At 41.2% G+C, this 20719-nt stretch overlaps 1 protein-coding gene and 1 pseudogene across 26 annotated transcripts in view; both read left to right on the forward strand.

Moving 5' to 3' along the window:
* CDC42BPA (CDC42 binding protein kinase alpha) overlaps positions 1–20719 on the forward strand; it is a 343482-nt gene that overhangs the window by 245839 nt on the left and 76924 nt on the right. For all 26 annotated transcript variants that reach the window (XR_016219088.1, XR_016219086.1, XR_016219087.1 and 23 more), the window contains 5 exons: positions 2043–2167; positions 12296–12401; positions 13916–14064; positions 16326–16417; positions 20145–20221. Coding sequence is in view for 23 of the 26 variants with exons in the window: in XM_051820822.3 (XP_051676782.1) it covers positions 2043–2167; positions 12296–12401; positions 13916–14064; positions 16326–16417; positions 20145–20221 (549 nt within the window). In the remaining 3 variants the exon portion in view is untranslated. The remainder of the gene's footprint in view (positions 1–2042; positions 2168–12295; positions 12402–13915; positions 14065–16325; positions 16418–20144; positions 20222–20719) is intronic.
* LOC149122642 (glutamyl-tRNA(Gln) amidotransferase subunit C, mitochondrial pseudogene) lies at positions 12488–12913 on the forward strand (annotated as a pseudogene).

Genomic DNA, 20719 nt, shown 5'->3' on the forward strand with positions numbered 1-20719 from the left:
GTAATTTTAATCCTTATTGTCAGTATATAATAATCAAAAAAGTATAGTATGGACATAATGAAACACAATACAGAGTACAAAAATAAGCTTCCACAATTAGGCTCATTTGAGTTTCAACAAAATCAGTTCAATGACAGTTCAATTGGAAATGGTTCTTCACCTAGTGCTGGAACAGTTGTATATCTCTATACAAGAAAAAATGAACTTAGGTCCTTAACTCATAACTTACACAAAAACTAAAGTGGGTCAAAAAGTAAAATACAGGAGGTAACCAAAGAAAATTTTTTGTGACTTGAGGTTAAAGACTTCATAGATATGACATTAAAAGCTTAATTCATGGGGCTGGCACCATGGCGTAGGAGGTTAATCCTCTGCCTGTGGCACCGGCATCCCATATGGGTGACGTTCAAGTCTCGGGTGCTCCTCATCCAATCCAGCTTTCTGCTGTGGCCTGGGAAAGCAGTAGAAGATGACCCAAGTGCTTAGGCCCTGCACCCACATGGGAGACCAGGAAGAAGCACCTGGCTCCTGGCTTCGGATCGGCGCAGCTCCGGCCATTGCAACCATTTGGGGAATGAACCAGTGGAAGAGAGACCTTTCTCTCTGTTTCTCCCTCTCTGTCTATGACTCTACCTCTCAAATAAATAAATAAAAATCTTTAAAAATAAATAAAAAAGCTTAAATCATGAGGGAGAAAATAATAATAAATGTAATTTCATCAAAATTTGAAAATAAAATTAAGAAAATAAATAGATGTTTGGATGGAAAGGAAATATTTTCAGGTAAGTTATCTGATAAAAATAATTTGTATTCATAATATATAAAGAACCTCAATTTTTAAAATATATTTTAGTCATTTGTGAGACAGAGAGCTCCCATGCACTGGTTCACTCCCCCAAATGCCCACAACAGCCAGTGCTGGGATGAGACTGAAGACAGGAGTTGGAAACTCAATCCTGGTCTCTCATAAGGGTGACAAGAACCCAATCACTTCAGCCATCACCACTGTCTCTCAAGGTCTGCATTGACAGAAAGCTAGAATCAGGAACTGTAACCAGGATTCAAAGCCAGACCTCTTAGGATGCAATCATCTTACCCACTAACTTAAATGTCCACTATCTATTATGAATTTTTAAAAATGTAAAGCAAGAAATTAAAAAAAAATTGTCAGGGCCAGCACTGTGGCATAGCAGGTAGAGCCACCACCTGCAGTGCTGGCATCCCAATGGGTGCCAGTTTGTGTCCTGGCTATTCCACTTCTGATCCAGCTCTCTGCCTGGGAAAGCAGTAGAAGATGGTCCAAGTGCTTGGGCCCCTGCATCTATGTGGGAAACTCGGAGTAAGCTTCTGGATCCTGGATTTGGTTTGGCCCAGCTTCAACCGTTACAGACATTTGGGGAATGAACCAATAGATGGAAACCTTTCTTTCTGTCTCTCCCTATGTCTGTAACTTTACCTCTCAAATAAATTAATTAATATTTAAAAAGTGATTTGTCTATTTGAAAGAGAAACAGAAGAGATATCTTCCATCTGCTGGTTTACTCCCCAGATGGCCATAATGCCCTGCTGGGCCAGGTCGGAGCCAGGAGCTTCTTCCAAGTCTCCCACATGGGTGAATGGCAAGCACTTGGGATATGTTGCCATGATTTTCCCAGGCCATTAGCATGCAGCTGGATCAGAAGTGGAGTAGCTGGCACCCATATGGGATGCTGGAATTGCAGATAGTAACTTGACCTGCTATGCCACAATGCCCACCCGCAAGCAAGAACATTTTACTTAAATGAAAGGTTAGTTTGCATCATTTCCATTACCTCATCAAGAAGAGATATGAAGCTGGATTCTGTGAAGTGTGTAAGAGAAAAACGAAGAAGGAGAACTTAGGGAGTATTTGATATTTCCGAATTCAGAGGTCAGAAGGGTGTGTAATAATACAAAACGACAAGCACTTTTTAGAAGATGGTCAGTTATCTGATTTAACAAATATCTCAGCACTTTTAACTCCTGATCGTAAAAGTCACACATCTCTTAAAATTGCCTTTCAGCTTACTACTTTGTATGAGAATTTAAGTATGCGCAACCAACAGTTAGAAGAAGAGGTGAAAGATCTAGCAGACAAGAAAGAATCAGTTGCACATTGGGAGGCCCAAATCACAGAAATAATTCAGTGGTGAGTGCTCTTTTAAATGTGTGTATGAATCACTGTGGACATATGGCTAAGTTGATGTGAAGCTACTAATATTTTTTTAAATCCTGTTTTTTACTATGAGAAATGTTTCTTTGAAAAACATTGTTATTTCTGATTTTTTTGTATGTTCTGCTTTATTTTCTGTTATGTTCCTGTTTCCTAACTCCCAACAAATGGTTCAGACCAGCTTTTATACCACACTTTGAGATCTGATACTTTTTTCCAAGAAAAGAAAATGTTATTCCCATCTACCCTAAGAGTCAGTCCTTAAAGAACTGAAGAAGTACATCCACCAGCTATAAATATTTTCTGAGATCAAAACTGTTAATATTTGTTACTAAGAATTAACAGCTTGAGAAAGATTTAGAAGCTGAATTTGCTACCATCTTAAACTTTTTTTAAAGATTCATTTACTTACTTGAGAGGCAGGGTTGCAGCCAGAGAGGGAGAGGGAGATGGGGAGTGGAGGTCTTCCACCCACTGGTTCAATCCCAAATGGCCGCCACATCTGGAGCTGGGCTGATCAGGAGCAAGGAGCTTCTTTAAGGTCTTTCACAAGGGAGGCAGGAGTCCATACGCTTGTGCCATCTTCCACTGCTTTCTCAGGCCATTACAGAGAGCTGGATCGAAAGAGGAGCAGCTGGGACACTTAACTTATGCCCATACAGAATGCAGGTGCCACAGGTGGAGGCTTAACTACCGCTGCACAGTGCCAGCCCCTTTACTCATAATTTTGACAGACTAGTTTATATATGGCTTTAAAAAATAGATTTATGGCCGGCGCTGTGGCTCAATAGGCTAATCCTTCGCCTTGCGGCGCCGGCACACCGGGTTCTAGTCCCGGTCAGGGCGCCGGATTCTGTCCCAGTTGCCCCTATTCCAGGCCAGCTCTCTGCTATAGCCCAAGTGCTTGGGCCCTGCACCCGCCTGGGAGACCAGGAGAAGCACCTGGCTCCTGCCTTCGGGTCAGCACGATGCGCTGGCCACAGTGCGCCAGCATGACGGCCATTGGAGAGTGAACCAACGGCAAAAGGAAGACCTTTCTCTCTGTCTCTCTCTCACTGTCCACTCTGCCTGTCAAAAAAAAAAAAAAATAGATTTATTTAATTGAAAGGCAGAGTTATAGAGAGAAAAGAGAATCATTTTCGACCTTTTAGCTAAGATCAAGTGTGGAGAGAAAGGAGAGACAGAGCGAGATTTTCCATCTACTGGTTGACTCCCCAGTGGTCGCCTATGGCTGGGGATGGGCCAGCCCAAAGCGGGGAGCGAAGAGCTTCACCTGGGTTTCCCACATGGGTGGCAGGGGCTGAAGTACTTGGACTATCTTCCACTACTTTCCCAGGCCATTAGCAAGGAACTGGCTACAAAGTGGAGCTGTTGGACTTGAACTGGTGCTCATGTAAGGCCAATATTGTCAGGAACTGTGCCACAAACCAGTCTGGTTTATAATATTTTAAGAGCTGTAAATGGTTACAATTAATTTACAAAAAAATTAGTTTTTTTACCTTCTCCTTAAGCTTTTGGGATTTAATTTTGAATATTTATCTTAGTGACCTTCGTATTTATTAATTGAATGATATTTATGATGCTTGATAGAATTTACATGTTTTTATTATATGTGAAGTAGGATCCAATGAGAACTTTATTTTTCATAAAAATAATTGTAATTTCTATATTTAGTTAATATACAAATTTACATAAATAATAGTTAATATAAACATTTTATATAAAATAGAAAATTTTAATTTTTTATATTTAGTTAATATTTTCACTCTTTATTGGCATCTGATAGATGTTTATATCAAAACAACTTTTTCTTCCCCACATACTTATAGGCTAGTCATTTGTTGGGTATTTTAGTATACTTTGCTCGTATTTGATTTATGTGTTTTTTCCATGTTCCTTCCAAATTAATAGCCTTCTTTTAAATAAGATCAACAGTGAATAAATATTGACTTTTCAAGTAGTTCTACACAAATGACTCAAGTATTTTTTTTAAAAATTTATTTTTATTTGAGAGGCAGAGGGGGAGAGAGAGAGAAAAAGGAGAGAAGTTTTGCATCGGCTGGGTGACTCTCCAAATGGCCGCAACAGCCAGAGTTGTGCCGATCCGAAGCTAGGAGTCAGGCGTTTCCTCCAGGTCTCCCATGTAGGTACAGGGGCCCAAAAACTTGGGCCATCTTCTACTGCTTTCCCAGGCTATAGCAGAGAGATGGATCAGAAGCAGAGCATCTGGGACTCAAACTGGTGCCCATATGGGATGCTGGCACTGCAGGTGGCGGCTTTACCTGCTATGCCCCAGCACCAGCCCCTCAAGTATTTTGATATAGTCACTTAACTGTAAATCATTTATGTTAACTAATTCTTTGGCTTATTGAATGTACCTGTTTTGTTTATATAAAGGAAAATGCCCAAATTATGAAAATTTGGTTGTGTTCCAAACAGTGCAGCTCTTAGTTAATTAATGTTTAATTTACATCCATGTCATAATGTCTACGTTTCTAAAGTAAAATCATTTTATTCTTTAGCCAAGTTTATAATATCAAAGATTATGGCATCATTTGCAACTCTGTTATTGTATGTCAAATATATAATCAGTTGGAACTGAAAATAACTTCACAGAAGACAAAGCTGATATGACCAAAGCCTCTGATCATGAACCACTAATCTTTTCCAGTGACTGGCATGATGGGTTTAGCTGAAATGGGAAGTGATTCAGGAAAAAGGAAGCCTTTTAGATACAGACCTGTAGAAAGGTTTAAAGGGAAGGATTCAGCTGAAAGTTTTTTTGTGATGCCACAGAATACTCTTTATACTTCTCACAGTGAAGTGAAATTTGCAGTAGAAATCAGAAATACAAAGAAGTTACCTTGAATAAAATTCATTGTTTAGAAATGGACTAATAGGCCGGCACCGCGGCTCACTAGGCTAATCCTCCGCCTAGCGGCGCCGGCACACTGGGTTCTAGTCCCGGTCGGGGCGCCGGATTCTGTCCCGGTTGCCCCTCTTCCAAGCCAGCCCTCTGCTGTGGCCAGGGAGTGCAGTGGAGGATGGCCCAGGTGCTTGGGCCCTGCACCCCATGGGAGACCAGGAGAAGCACCTGGTTCCTGCCATCGGATCAGCGCAGTGCGGCGGCCATTGGAGGGTGAACCAACGGCAAAGGAAGACCTTTCTCTCTGTCTCTCTCTCTCACTGTCCACTCTGCCTGTCAAAAAAAAAAAAAAAAAAAAAAAAGGACTAATAGATAACAAAGTAATCAGTAGGTAAAAAGTAAGATATATATTCCTGTTCTCAGTTTCTTACCTATTGGAAAGTTAACTCTGAGATAAAAATATCCAAGCTTATAAAGGATGGAAGACTTGGGGCCGGAGCTGTGGCTCACTTGATTAATCCTCCACCTGGGGCACCGGCATCCCATATGGCACCAGGTTCTAGTCCTGGTTGCCCCTCTTCCAGGCCAGCTCTCTGCTGTGGCCAGGGAGTGCAGTGGAAGATGGCCCAAGTGCTTGGCCCCTGCACCCGCATGGGAGACCACGAGGAAGCACCTGGCTCCTGGCTTCAGATCAGCATATCTCCTGCCGTGGTGGCCATTTGGGGGATGAACCAATGAAAGGAAGACCTTTCTCTCTGTCTCTCTATCTCACTGTCTAACTCTATCTGTCAAATAGGATGGAAGACTCAGCTATTTCCTGCTGATGGCTAGAGAAAGCAGCAGAGGATGGCCCAATTGCTTGGGCCCTTGCACCTATGTGGAAAACTCAGAAGAAGCTCCTGGCTTCACACCAGCCCAGCTCCAGCCACTGTGGCCATCTGGGGAGTGAACCACTGGGTGGAAGATCTTTCTCTCTGCCACTCCCTCTCTCTTTCTATAACTGTGCCTCTCAAATAAATAAATAAGTGAAATCTTTTTAAAAAATTAATAGGCTAGTTCATAGGATTTATTTTTAAGTGTCCTCATGTATAAAGCACGCTTCCCTACAGTAAGAAATAGAAAATTCTATAAATATAGTATTTTGCCTTCAAGTAGCTTAAAAATTGAAAGTTTAAAAACTGATGTAACGGGCCGGCACCATGGCTTACTAGGCTAATCCTCTGCCTGCGGCGCCAGCACCCCAGGATCTAGTCCTGGTTGCTCCTCTTCCATTCCAGCTCTCTGCTGTGGCCGGGGAAGGCAGTGGAGGATGGCCCAAGTGCTTGGGGGCCCTGCACCCGCATGGGAGACCAGGAGGAAGTGTCTGGCTCCTGGCTTCTGATTGGTATAGCACACCGGCCATAGCGGCCATTTGGAGGGTGAACCAAAAAAAAAAAAAAAAAAAAAAAACCTGATGTAACTAGAACTAAAAATAATTTACTAATTGTTCATGTAAACAGACTTACTGTACAAAAATGATATTTGTATACAAGTATAGTGGAGAATTATCTAAGACTAGTTGCTCAAGAAAGGTGGGGGTAATCAGTTGAACTTTATTGTGTTTTCTGAAAACACTGTGAATTTTTTTTTAAGATTTATTTTATTTATTTGAAAGAGAGAGAGGGGTAGAGCCAGAGAGAAAGTCATGTGTCTTCCACTCACTGCTTCACTCCCCAAATGACTGCAGCAGCCAAAGCTGTGCTGATCTGAAGCCAGCGTCGGCCCAACACTGTGTTTAATAAAGCATTCTGTGCCTGGTTTGACCAAATTGGAGAATTTCCATAATAGTAGGAACTAAGATTAATAAAGCTACCGCAATACTATTGTTTGAATATTAGATAAGAATTTGATCTAAGAAATTTGGGAGGGGCCGGCGCTGTGGCGCAGCAGGTAAATGCCCTGTCCTGAAGTGCCGGCATCCCATATGGGCGCTGGTGAGAGTCCCAGCTGCTCCACTTCCTATCCAGCTCTCTGCTATGGCCTGGAAAAGCAGTAGAAGATGGCCCAGGTCCTTGGGCCCCTGCACCTGCGTGGGAGACCCGGAAGAAGCTCCTGGCTCCTGACTTCGGATCGCTGCAGCTCCGGCCATCGGTGGCCATCTGGGGAGAAAACCAACAAATGGAAGACCTCTCTCTCTCTCTGCTTCTCCTCTCTCTGTGTAACTCTTTCAAATAAATAAATAAATTTTAAAAAAAGAAAGGAATTGGGGAATTATATTGCTAGTTAATGAAGCCATTGAAGCTGTTGAGATCTTTGTGGGGAAAAAAAGAAAAGAAAGGATGGTGAGAGCTCCATATTAGAAAGTATAGGAAACAGCTGTGTAGGAGACCAGGGATAATGTTTTCGTAATCATGAAAAGGTTTCAGTAATGAACTTCATTAAAATCCATTCATGTAATTTGAAACAATTCTCATTTGTATATTCTAATAAGTTATAATTGATCCAATCATAGTGTCTTCTAGACATTAGGCTGGAAGTTCACACACATTCTCAATTATTGGAACAGTCCTTTGATGGAGGTATTATCCCCATTTTATAGGTGAAGTAATAGAGTTACCCAAAGTCACAAAGCAGCAGAGTTAGGATTTGAGATCAGGTCTATGTGACTCAAGAATTTAAGTTCCTAGTTACACTCACTCTCACTCACTCTCTCTCTCTCTCTCTCTCTCTCTATATATATATATATATACACACACACACACACACACACACACACACACATATATATATTCATTCTATCTTCCCAGCTTCTCAAGAACTGTATCTTACATATATATCCTTCTGTTTTCCAAGTTTGCCTTATGAAATAGTATTTAGTAAATTGATGAGTTTTCTGAGCAGACTTCAGAGGAGAGGATTAGATATGCCAGGAGAATGAGATTAATCTGTGTTGGTCCTTTGAAATTGAAGAGGAGTTTAGACTTCAGGGAATGTATAGGAGTGAAAGAAGAGTTCAATATTATAGCAATTACATATTATAACAATAAAAAAGAAGAAAAATGGTTTTGGAGAATGTAAACCAGGACAGACAACTTTTGTGGGTTAGAAATGGTCTGCACATGTTTAAAAGAAATTAAAAATATTAGGGGTAGAGGAGAGCATTTGGTGCAGTGGTTTAATTGCCTCTTTTGGATGCCCATATCTTACATTAGAGTGCCTGATTTGAGTCTTGACTCCTCCACTTCTGATCTGACTTCTTGCTATTGCATACCCTGGGAGGCAACAGATGATGGCTCAACTACAAAAGTTACTGCCATCCACATGGGAGACTTAGATTGAGTTCTGGGCTGCTGGCTTTGGCCTGACCCAGCCCCAGCTATTGTGTGGGCATTTCAAGAGTAAACCAGCAGATGGGAAATATCTCTCCATCTATGTGTAAGGTATAGTAGAGAAGACAGTTGTCTCTGCATAGTAATGAATTGTTACGGAATTAATAATGTATTTGAGGGGCTGGACTGTTGGCATAGCGGGTAAAGCCACTGCCTTCAGTGCCGGTATCCCATATGGGCGCCGATTAAAGTCCTGGCTGCTCCACCTCCAATCCAGCTCTCTGCTATGGCCTGAGACAGCAGTAGAAGATGGCCCAAGTCCTTGGGCCCCTCAACCCATGTGGGAGACTCAGAGGAAGCTCCTGGCTTCGGATCAGCACAGCTCTGACCATTGCAGCCAATTGGGGAGTGAACCAGTGGATGGAAGACACCTCTCTCTCTCTCTCTCTCTCTCTGTCTCTCTCTCTCTCTCTCTCTCTGCCTCCTCTTCTCTTTCTGTGTAACTCTTTCAAGTAAATAAATAAATTTTATTTTTTTAAAAAAGGAATACACTTGAGGCTAGCGTTTTACCTAAAGGTTAAGATATGCATATCCCATATTGGAATGGCTAAGATCAAGTTCCAACGCTGGCTTTCAGTTCCAGGTTTTTGCCAAGGCACATGCTGGAAGGCTGCATGGGATGGCTCAGTAGTTGATTCTCTGCTTCCCATGTGGGAGCCTCTTCCCATGTGGGAGACTTGGGTTGGGTTCCTGGCTCCTGGTTTCTACCTGGCCTAGTGTTGGTCATTGCAGGCATGTGGGAAATAAAACAGTAGAGATGGGAGCTCTCTCTGCCTTTGTTTTGTGTATATGTATGTGTCTGTGTTTATGCCTATTGAGTAAATTTTTAAAAATATTTATTATTTGGAAGTCAGAGTTATAGAGGGAGAAAGATCCTCCATCTGCTGGTTCATTCCCCCATGAGAGCAATGGCCAGGGTTAGGCCAGGTCAAAGTCAGGAGCCAGGGGCCCCTTCCCATGTGGGTAGAAGGATCCAAACTCTTGGGGACATCTGCTGCTGCTTTTCCCAGGCCATTAGTAGGGAGCTGGGTCAGAAGTGGAGCAGCCTAGGCGCTCCGGCGCTGCGGCTCACTAGGCTAATCCTCCACCTTGCGGCGCCGGCACACCGGGTTCTAGTCCCGGTCGGGGCGCCAGATTCTGTCCCGGTTGCCCCTCTTCCAGGCCAGCTCTCTGCTGTGGCCAGGGAGTGCAGTGGAGGATGGCCCGAGTACTTGGGCCCTGCACCCCATGGGAGACCAGGAGAAGCACCTGGCTCCTGCCATCGGATCAGCGCGGTGCGCCAGCCGCAGTGCGCCGACTGCAGCGGCCATTGGAGGGTGAACCAATGGCAAGGGAAGACCTTTCTCTCTCTCTCTCTCACTGTCCACTCTGCCTGTCAAAAAAAAAAAAAGTGGAGCAGCCAAACCGGCACCCATATGGAATGCTAGTGTTGCAGGCAATGGCTTTTACCCACTGAGCCACAAAGCTGGCCCCTACTAAATCCTATTTATTTATTTATTTATTTTTTGACAGGCAGAGTGGACAGTGAGAGAAAGAGACAGAGAGAAAGGTCTTCCTTTGCCGTTGGTTCACCCTCCAATGGCCCCCGCGGCCGGCGTGCTGCGGCCGGCGCACCGTGCTGATCCAATGGCAGGAGCCAGGTACTTCCCCTGGTCTCCCATGGGGTGTACGGCCCAAGTACTTGGGCATCCTCCACTGCACTCCCGGGCCACAGCAGAGAGCTGGCCTGGAAGAGGGGCAACCGGGACTAGACCCCGGTGTGCTGGTGCCACAAGGCGGAGGATTAGCCTAGTGAGCCACGGCGCCAGCCACTAAATCCTTTTTAAAGAAGCTGTTTAAGATATAAATGGGGGGGGCCGGTGCCGTGGCTCACTTGGTTAATCCTCCGCCTGTGGCGCCAGCATCCCATATGCACGCCAAGTTCTAGTCCCGGTTGCTCCTTTTCCAGTCCATCTCTCTGCTGTGGCCCGGGAGGGCAGTGGAGGATGACCCAGGTGCTTGGGCCCCTGCACCCACGTGGGAGACCAGGAGGAAGCACCTGGCTCCTGGCTTTGGATCAGCGCAGTTCCGACCGTAGCAGCCGTTTGGGGGGTGAACCAACGGAAGGAAGACCTTTCTCTCTGTCTCTCTCATTGTCTATAGCTGTCAAATAAAAAAATTAAAAAATAACAAATGCAGAGTTTTTCTTGAGAAATTATAAAATGTAGAATTTGTCTTACTGAATATATTTGAAAATTTTTTCTACCTAAAATCATAATAGATTTATCTTCTATGGATAACCTAAAGACAGTAAGTAGAGAGGCCCGCACAGTGGTGTAGTGGGTAAAGCCACTGGCTTTTATGGCAGCATCCTGTATAGGCACCTGTTTGAGTCCCAGTTGTTCCACTTCAAATCCAGCTCTCTGCTATGGTTGGGAAAGCAGTAGAAAATGGCCCAAGAGCTTGGGCTCTTGCAACCATGTGAGAGACCCAGAAAGAAGATCCTGGCTCCTGGCTTTGGATCGGCCCAGCTCTGACCATTGTAGCCATCTTGGGGAGTGAACCAGTGGATGAAAGATCTCTCTGTCTTTCTCTGCCTCTCTGTAACTCTGCCTTTCAAATAAGTAAATAAATGTTTAAAAAGAAAAAAAAAACTGTAAATAGAAGCTGAATTTCAGTAGACTTCAATTTTTTCTCTTTGATTGTTATTTTATTTTCCATTTTAGAAAACAGAAGGGCTTAATACTATAGAATCCTGTTTTTCATGGAATATACTACTTCAAATAAACTTTGTAAATGTAGTTTGTTTTGGTTTTGAGAAGGGTGTGTTGTTTTCATGAGGTAAAGTGTCAGAATCCAGTTAATTAGAAGTCTTAGTATTCTTTTTTTTTTTTTTAAGATCATTCATATTTTTGAAAGGCAACATGACAAAGATAGAGAGAGGTGGGGGGATATCTTCTGTCTACTGACTTGCTCCCCAAAATGACCATGACTACCATGTCTGGATCAGACTGAAGCCAGGAGCCAAAAACTCCAATCCTGGTCTCCTACATGAATCACAGGGACCCAAGCACTTGTACCATTTTCCTCTGCCTTCTCAATCAAATCAACAGTAAGCTGAATCAAAAGTGGAGCAGCTGGGATTCGAACTGGCACTTTGATATGGGATGCCAGCATAAGAAGCAGTGGATTAACCTGCTGTGCCAAAGTCTCATTCAGCCCCTTAGTATTTTGAAATGCCTCACACAACTGCATATGTGTTTAAAGAGTTCATTTAAAGGGTTAATTCTGAGTTCAACTGTGAAGTTTTTCTAATTTAAGAGAGATGGGTAACTCAGACTGCACTAAACATCACCAACTTTAATTTGGACTTATTACCGGGAAGACATTTAAAGGAAGTTATTTAAGAACAACTCTAAATTGCTCTCACATATTTCTTTTTTTTTTTTTTTTTTTTTTTTGACAGGCAGAGTGGACAGTGAGAGAGAGAGAAAGAGAGAAAAGTCTTCCTTTTGCCATTGGCTCACCCTCCAATGGCTGCCGCAGCTGGCACGCTGCAGTCGGCGCACCGTGCTGGTCCGATGGCAGGAGCCAGGTACTTATCCTGGTCTCCTATGGGGTGCAGGCCCAAGTACTTGGGCCATCCTCCACTGCACTCCCTGGCCACAGCAGAGAGCTGGCCTGGAAGAGGGGCAACCGGGACAGAATCTGGTGCTCCGACCGGGACTAGAACCCGGTGTGCCAGCACCGCAGGTGGAGGATTAGCCTAGTGAGCCATGCTGCCGGCTTCACATATTTCTTTATGGAGCTTTAAAATAATATGTACCTCACTGAATGTTTTCTGTTCGTTTTACTTTTGTAGTTTATCTCTGTTTTTTCTATATATTCTAGGGTCAGTGATGAAAAAGATGCACGAGGATACCTTCAAGCCTTAGCTTCTAAAATGACTGAAGAATTGGAAGCATTAAGAAATTCTAGCTTGGGTACACGAGCAACGGTAAGCTCCTGACATTTTTCATGGTCACTTAAATATTAGAAAAAATAAGTCTCAGTGGTGCACTACGGGTGCCGAGAAGGGGAGACATGTGAGCGCAGGCAATATGGCTGGGCCTTCGGACTCCCCTCGGTGGGTTCCGGGCCTTCACTGCCAAGGCAGATCCTCAGAGAAGTGGCCGGGTGACGGCAGAGGTGATTGAGCACCTGGAGTGTCTAGCGCTCGTGGACTTAGGCAGTCAGGAGGCCGTATCACAGCTGGAGAAAGCCATCGCCTTCGCCGACCAGCTGCGTGAGGTGCACACGGATGGGGTGGAGCCTATGGAGTCAGTCCTGAAAGACAGATGTCTATACTTGAGATCCGACAGTGTAGTAGAAGGCAACTGTGCTGAAGAACTACAAAACTCCCATCGTGTGGTGGAGGAGTATTTTGCCCCCCCCGCCCCCCCCCCCCCCCCAGTAATTAATATCCCTTTGCCAAAGCTGGATGAACAAGAGTCCTTCCCACACAACTGATTAGCTGTTTTTGGAAGGGAGCACCCTGTGAACATGTAGAAGCATAATGATGGAATTTTATTGTAAACACTAATGTTCCCATTTCCTTCGGTCATCTGAGAAAAATGGATGCATTTCTTAATCAACTCTTCTGAAGATGGAATTGGAAAAGACCTAGCCAAAATGAGGCAATCAGTTCCTGGTGCTAACAGAAGTAAAAGAGCAAAAATCAGCTTCCAAAGAAATGGATCAAGTATTTTACTTAGAGGCCTGTTCAGCGTGGAAAACATTATTCTCCCTTATCTCTCTCTAAAAAGACTGTATACCAAACTGCATAAGTAGCTTTTCTGTTTAAGTAACTGGAAGACAGAGCACTTGATCACTGTGTGACAATCTCAACTGTCATTTTCACTGCTGTTTCTGTGGACTCAAGCAGCTGTATCTCTATTAAATATAACTTGAATTTGCTTGTGGGTACCTGCTTTGTTCCAAGCACAGAGCTAACTTTCTGCTAAGGTCTGAAGAGAATTCAAAATAGACACAGCTTGGGAACTCCTACCCTAGATCCATCTGCCATCCCACAAAGTGATTCTACAGAAAAAGCTCTGGGCCTGAAATAAAGTCTCTTATTCTTACCTTTTAAAAAAATAAGTCTCACAAAACACTATTATAAATCTGATTACTTATATCAGTTTGTCTAACCCTTAACTCACTGTAAAGTTTTTCATGAGAAGTTATTTCAGGTCTTTTCCAGTTTAGGAAACTATTTACCTAGCTGTTTAACTGCAGTTCATGTGGTTGACTACAAGGGAAATAACTATGAAAAAGAGCTCACTTTTTATGTAAGAGTTTATAATTTCTGAATTGAATGAAAAACAATATATTCCCACAGGTAATATTTCTATTCTGTTGTTAGAGAATGATAGCACGTATAAATGGCTTCCAAATTTATTTGGATTACCAAATTGAAATGCCAAAAATAAAATCAGATGGAGCTAAAGACCAATTCATATCATTTCTTAGGATATGCCCTGGAAAATGCGTCGTTTTGCAAAACTGGATATGTCCGCTAGATTGGAGTTGCAGTCGGCCCTGGATGCAGAAATAAGAGCCAAACAAGCCATCCAAGAAGAACTGAATAAAGTTAAAGCATCTAACATCATAACAGAATGGTAAGATTGAATAATAGCATCCTAGTAGAATCATTTCTAAGTTTGTAAAAAATGATTTGGAAATTTGTTTAATTTCCTACCTGTTGCTTTTTTGAAAAAAAGTGATGACCAGAAAAAGATGTGAATATTAGAAAATAAATGCTTTCAAGTCCTGTAGGTAGTGATGAGATTTTAGTATAGCCTTGTTTTTTTCTGAGTTGTCCATAAAGTAAACTTACTAGTATTAGGTATTAATATATTATTTACTTTTCCACTTATTTATAAAATTAGTTGACTCTCAAATTCTATTCTGTTAAATATAAAGTCCCTGTGTTCAAGGATAAAATGTTTCTATAGAAATACAAGCTATGATCAGAACATATATAGTCTTCTGAAAATTGTGATTGCTACCATTGGTCTTTTATAAAGATTTCATTCAGGGCTGGCGCCGCGGCTCACTGGGCTAATCCTCCGCCTAGCGGCGCCGGCACACCGGGTTCTAGTCCCGGTCGGGGCGCCGGATTCTGTCCCGGTTGCCCCTCTTCCAGGCCAGCTCTCTGCTGTGGCCAGGGAGTGCAGTGGAGGATGGCCCAGGTGCTTGGGCCCTGCACCCCATGGGAGACCAGGAAAAGCACCTGGCTCCTGGCTCCTGCCATCGGATCAGCGCGGTGCGCCGGCCGCAGCGCGCCGGCCGCGGCGGCCATTGGAGGGTGAACCAACGGCAAAGGAAGACCTTTCTCTCTGTCTCTCTCTCTCACTGTCCACTCTGCCTGTCAAAAAATAAAAAAAAATAAAAAAAAAATAAAAAAACTTTAAAGATTTCATTCATAGTGAATTTCATAATAGGATATTATCTGTTCATTTTAATTATTTTCATTTTCCTTTATTTTAAAAAAAGATGTTTATTACAGTCTCTGATGCAGTTAGCTAATGAATATATTCTCTCAGTTTTTGTCATAATACTAGAAAAAAGTATACTCTTAAGACATAGATGATACAATGAAAAATAATAATTGGATTTAATAATAACAATGATTTGAAACAGCTCATTCTAGATAAGAGGAACAATTCAAAGTTCATATCACAAATGAAACTATAAATATGAAAATCTTTTGGACTTTCAATACACCAAAAGTTCCAAGAGTAAGAATGCCTATAAATTCAGTTTTTACTCATGGGAAATCAGAGTCCTTAAACTAAAGTCATTAATAATTTGAATCAGATTAAAGGCCAGATACATGGTGTCCTTCTTGGTTTATAAACTTTTTATTTATATACTTTATTATAAATAATGCAACCATAAATTAAGTATGTTTTACTTAAATGTGCTAGTGGGGTGGTGAAAGGGAGGAAAAACTTTTGCTAGAGAATCTGAATTGACCCAACTTAAAGAAGTACTGAATATCATGTTTTGGTGTTGCAACATGGAATAAGAGCAAACCTTTCTTCTTATGCTCAGGACATCTAAGTTTATACATTTCATAAATCAGGTATATAAATCGAAATGAGAATTGTAAACTTACATGTATATAATCTGCTCTGTTGGTTGTCTGAATGATATCTAACATAATGCTAAAAAGTAACTGTCAATTTTGTAACATCTTTTAAAATTTAATTTACCTCAGGTCCAATAAACTTTTTCTAATTATTTTAGGCCTTGAAGTGCCTCTGTAGCCTCCTTTTCAACTATTGGACTCTGCTGTTATAGTTCACAAACAATTATATTCAGTCCTGAAATGAATGGGCCTACCTGTTTTCTAGTAAAACTTGATTTATATGGAAATAAGTTGCAAGCTGTATTTGTCCTGCCTGTGGTCCCCTAATTTAGGATAACAGACATTTAGACCAAATAAGTCCAGCAGCATACAAGATTACTCACTTGGGGCCAGCATTGTAGTGCAGTGGGTTAAGCTGCCACCTGTGATGCCAGCATCTCATATGAGCACCCGTTCTGGTCCTGGTTGCTCTACTTCTGATCTAGCTCCCTGCTATTGCACCTAGGGAAGCAATGGAAGATAGTCGAGTTGATTGTTCCCCTACTCACATTGGAGAACCAGATGAAGCTCCTGGTTCCTTGATTTGGCCTGGCTCCACCCTCTCCATTGTGGTCATTTGGGGAGTGAACCAGCAGATGAAAGATATCGCTCTGACTCTCTCTGACTCACCTTTATCTCTGTGTATCTCTACCTTTCATTTAAATAAATAAATCTTTAAAAAAAAAAAAAGGTGACTGTCCAGCAGTAAAAATGAACGACATTTTCTCTTTTTTCCTCTTATTTAAGTAAACTAAAAGATGCAGAGAAGAAGAACTTGGAGCTGCTATCAGAAATGGAACAACTGATAAAGGACACTGAAGAACTTAGATCTGAAAAGGGTATGGGAGTGTCTGTTTGCATCTTACACAACTTACTATTCCATTTTGAATACATCTTACTAAATAAGAGTCAGTTTATCATGTAGGTGGGAGAATTGTTCACATAAACAGTTCTGGTGCTCATTTATGAATACATATATGTATGCCTGATGCATGCATACATATTTGGCAAGACTGGTGTCTGGGTCATTTTTTTAACTTGTTATTTTAAAGGTTTCATAGTAACAAAAGATATTTTGCCATAAATTTGACTTTTTTCAGTGCCATGGACTGTTTCATAAGTAACATTTTTGTGATTGGGTAAAGTTTTTTTGTAATGTACTTTATTTGATTCTCAGATGTCCTTGTATGAGGTAGTCACTCTAACAATGGCAGTGTGTGTTAATGTAGAAAACTTGGTGAGGATACTCTAACAAATAAATATTCATTTGCACTTTTTGTGTACCTAAAATGTACACAGCTTATGGGGCAATTCATTCCCAGATTTGTTGAAGAAACAATATATGAAATAACTAAAGATGAATCTAATTAGTATTAATAGGATCTTTCAGTAATGATTAATTATTTTGGCATGTCAGTGTCATCTTCCAGTTTGTTATTTAAGTTGCTTGCTCTTTGAAACTTCCTAGGATTTATTACTATTTTTTTGAAATCTTTACTTGAATATTTTTGATAATGTGGTAGCAAACTCATAGAGCTTGATAACTTTATTACATGAAGCTTTGTTTCCATAATGTGGACATTAAAAATGTGAAGAGGCAGATGTTAGGCACAGCAATTAAGGTGCCACTTGGGATGCTTGCATCCCATATTGTAGAGCCTGGTTTCAAGTCTGGGCTCCACTTCTGATTCCAGCTTCCTACTAATGCATGCCCTTGTCCAAGTACTTGGATCCCTGTCTACTCACATGAGAGAACTCGATGAGTTCCAGGCTCCCGGCTTCAGCCAGGTCCAACTCTGGCAGTTGCAATCATTTGAGGAATGAACCAGTTGAAGAGAGATACTGCTCTCTGCGTTTCTTTTTTTTTTTTTTTCATGTTCCTTGACATTTTAAAGCTTCAGTCTACTGCCTCTGCCCACCCCAATTTTTTTTTCTGCATTTCAATTAAAAAAAAAAAAAGAATATGAAACTTAATAAAATTCGAACTTTTTTAAAGATTTATTTATTTATTTATTTGAAAGGCAGAGTTACAGAGGGAGGGAGAGACAGAGAAAGAGATATTCCATCCTCTTGTTCAGCTCCCTAAATGGCTTCAATAGCTAGAGCAGGGCCGGGCTGAAGCCAGGAGCAAGGAGCTTCTTCCTGGTCTTCCATGTGGTGTAGCAGCCCAAGGATTTGGACCATCCTCTGCTGCTTTCCAAGATGCATTAGCAGGGAGCTGGATCAGAAGTGGAGCAGCTGGTACTCAACCCAGCACTCATATGGAATGTCCATGTTGCAGGTCCCAGTCTAGGCCTGGGAGGCAGCAGTAATGACTCAAGTATAATTGGGTTCCCACCACCCACCTGGGAAACCTATTGAGTTCCCAGCTCCTGGCTTTAGCACCTGCCACTTGCAGACATTTGGGAAGTGAACCAAAGGACAGGAGCATGTGCTTATTATATTACTCTGTCTTCTAATTTTATATGTATATGTATATATGGTTTTATGTGTCTGTAAATATGTAAAATTATTATTATTATTATTGACAGGCAGAGTGGACAGTGAGAGAGAGAGAGAGAGAGAGAAAGGTCTTCCTTTGCCGTTGGTTCACCCTCCAATGGCTGCCGCGGCCGGCGCGCTGCGGCCGGCGCACCGCGCTGATCCGAAGGCAGGAGCCAGGTGCTTCTCCTGGTCTCCCATGGGGTGCAGGGCCCAAGCACTTGGGCCATCCTCCACTGCACTCCCGGGTCACAGCAGAGAGCTGGCCTGGAAGAGGGGCAACCGGGACAGAATCCGGTGCCCCGACCGGGACTAGAACCCAGTGTGCCGGCGCCGCTAGGCGGAGGATTAGCCTAGTGAGCCACGGCACCGGCCATTATGTAAAATTATTAAAATATTTGATATTCAATAAATTTTCATTGATTACATTTCTTAATTAACAAGAAAAGAAAGAGCCCAGAAACAGTGAGTAGGAGTTTAGATCAGGAGCACAGTCATGCTAAAATTAGAACCAACCTAGGTTTTTATTTCATGAAGAATGAAGGAAGACAAATTATTTACTGAAAAGATGTCAAATATATACAAGACATGGGCAACTTGTGGTCCTAAGGGCAGTGTCATAGGAAAGAGAAAGCAGTGCAGAGTAGGACTTGGATACTAGATGACACTGACTGCATCATTTTTAGACTAGACCTAAGTGTAATTAATTCAGTTCATCGCACTGTTTTATTGAAGTTTATCACATTATTTTATTAAAGTATGTTAACCAAAGGTTTTTTATTTGAATGTTGAATATTGCGTAATAGCATTTTATTGTATGCTGTAATTTCATATACTTCTTAAGTACTACAATGTAATATTTACATAATGAGGCCAAGAATTTTTTTTATTTGTTTATTTGCTCTTATATCCCAAATATCATAAACAGTGTTTGGCACATAATAGGCTCTCAATAAATATTTGTTGACTGAATGAATTTCTGAGCATATTGCCTTACCTCATAATTCTGGTGTATTATCAGAGAGTAATATGAAATACACACAACTTACTTCATGTCAGTTCTTAAAGCTATGGGAGTCAAAATACACAATTGGTTTTTTTCTGTTTTTTCCTCCTTTGTATTTATCATTACTTAGATGTTTTAAGAATTATTTTAGAGGGGCCGGCGCCGCGGCTCAATAGGCTAATCCTCTGCCTTGCAGCGCCAGCACACTGGGTTCTAGTCCCAGTCGGGGCACTGGATTCTGTCGCAGTTGCCCCTCTTCCAGGCCAGCTCTCTGCTGTGGCCCAGGAGTGCAGTGGAGGATGGCCCAAGCACCTGGCTCCTGGCTCCTACCTTCAGATAGGCGCAGTGCGCTGGCCACAGTGCGCCGGCCGCAGTGCGCCAGCTGTAGTGGCCATTGGAGGGTGAACCAATGGCAAAAGGATGACCTTTCTCTCTCTCACTGTCCACTCTGCCTGTAAAAAAAAAAAAAAAAATTAGTATTTTAGAAAGTATGCATTTAAAGTTAATACCATAGCCAAGAGATAGATATGATTTTTTAAAAAACTTTTTAAATTCATCTGAGAAAAACAAGGTTTTGGGAGTCTTCATTCTGTCAGTTAAACAGTAACAAATCAGATTAATGAAAGTGTCTTCATAATTATTATTATTATTATTATTTTTAATCTTTGCATTATTTTCTTTTAAATGATTTTGTTATTTTAATACATACCCTGCTTCATTGGACTTTCAAAACAGAAACCTTATTTGGTGATAAATTAGGTTAGAAAAGTCAGACATAGATAGACCACTATTCTTTATATGTTTTCAAATCTACCAAAGAGTAAGCAAAAGTACAAATTCGATAAATCAAAGTATTCAACAAACAAATATTTTATGGAAATCAGTATAATTTAACCTTTAAATGATATTCTAGGAAACTGATTATTTTAGTTTTAAAATATTTAAGAGTTAATACTTCAGATCAGTTTTGAAATACTATAGTTTGTTAATAGCTCTTAATAGTTTAAGACAAAAAAGGTTACCCATGAAAATTAGTTGTTATTGTTTTAGTTTTTTAAAAAGTTGCTGCTGTCTTCTAGGTATAGAGCACCAAGACTCACAGCATTCTTTCTTGGCATTTTTGAATACGCCTACCGATGCTCTGGATCAATTTGAAGTAAGTATTAAACTTTTCAGGTATCTTTTGTGGTGAATTTAAATTTACTTTGTTATTTAAAGTTCTCTAGTAATGAAACTGTTTTATTGGTTCCAAGAAAAAAGAAACTAGAATCTATGTAAACAACAACATACTAGGGAAATAATATGTTCTCCATTCTTATAGAGACTATAATCGCGTTTATATTTAACAGAACATGTAAGAATGAGAATCTTTGTAAGACTTAAAAGTAGTTTCATCTTCTCTGAGAAACAGTAAAGCAGAACAAATACCAATTTTTGAAGTAATTTTATTACTTTTCTTTCTCATCTTAAAGCCCTAAATAAGAAATAAGTGAAAGTGTTGATGATCACAATTGGTTCTTATTCCAAATCAATTCATTTGTTGGAAAGTATACAATTAGGAATGTTTTTGTTACAAGTATTACAAAGATTCTGTTAGGCAGATTCCACAATAATGAAATAGTGGTTATGTAACTCTTTGTTAACCCTTTGTATT

This window comes from Oryctolagus cuniculus, chromosome 13, assembly GCF_051225735.1.
Source record: "Oryctolagus cuniculus isolate XC-2025 breed Fujian yellow rabbit chromosome 13, ASM5122573v1, whole genome shotgun sequence".
In the NCBI taxonomy this organism is placed as follows: Eukaryota; Metazoa; Chordata; class Mammalia; order Lagomorpha; family Leporidae; genus Oryctolagus; species Oryctolagus cuniculus.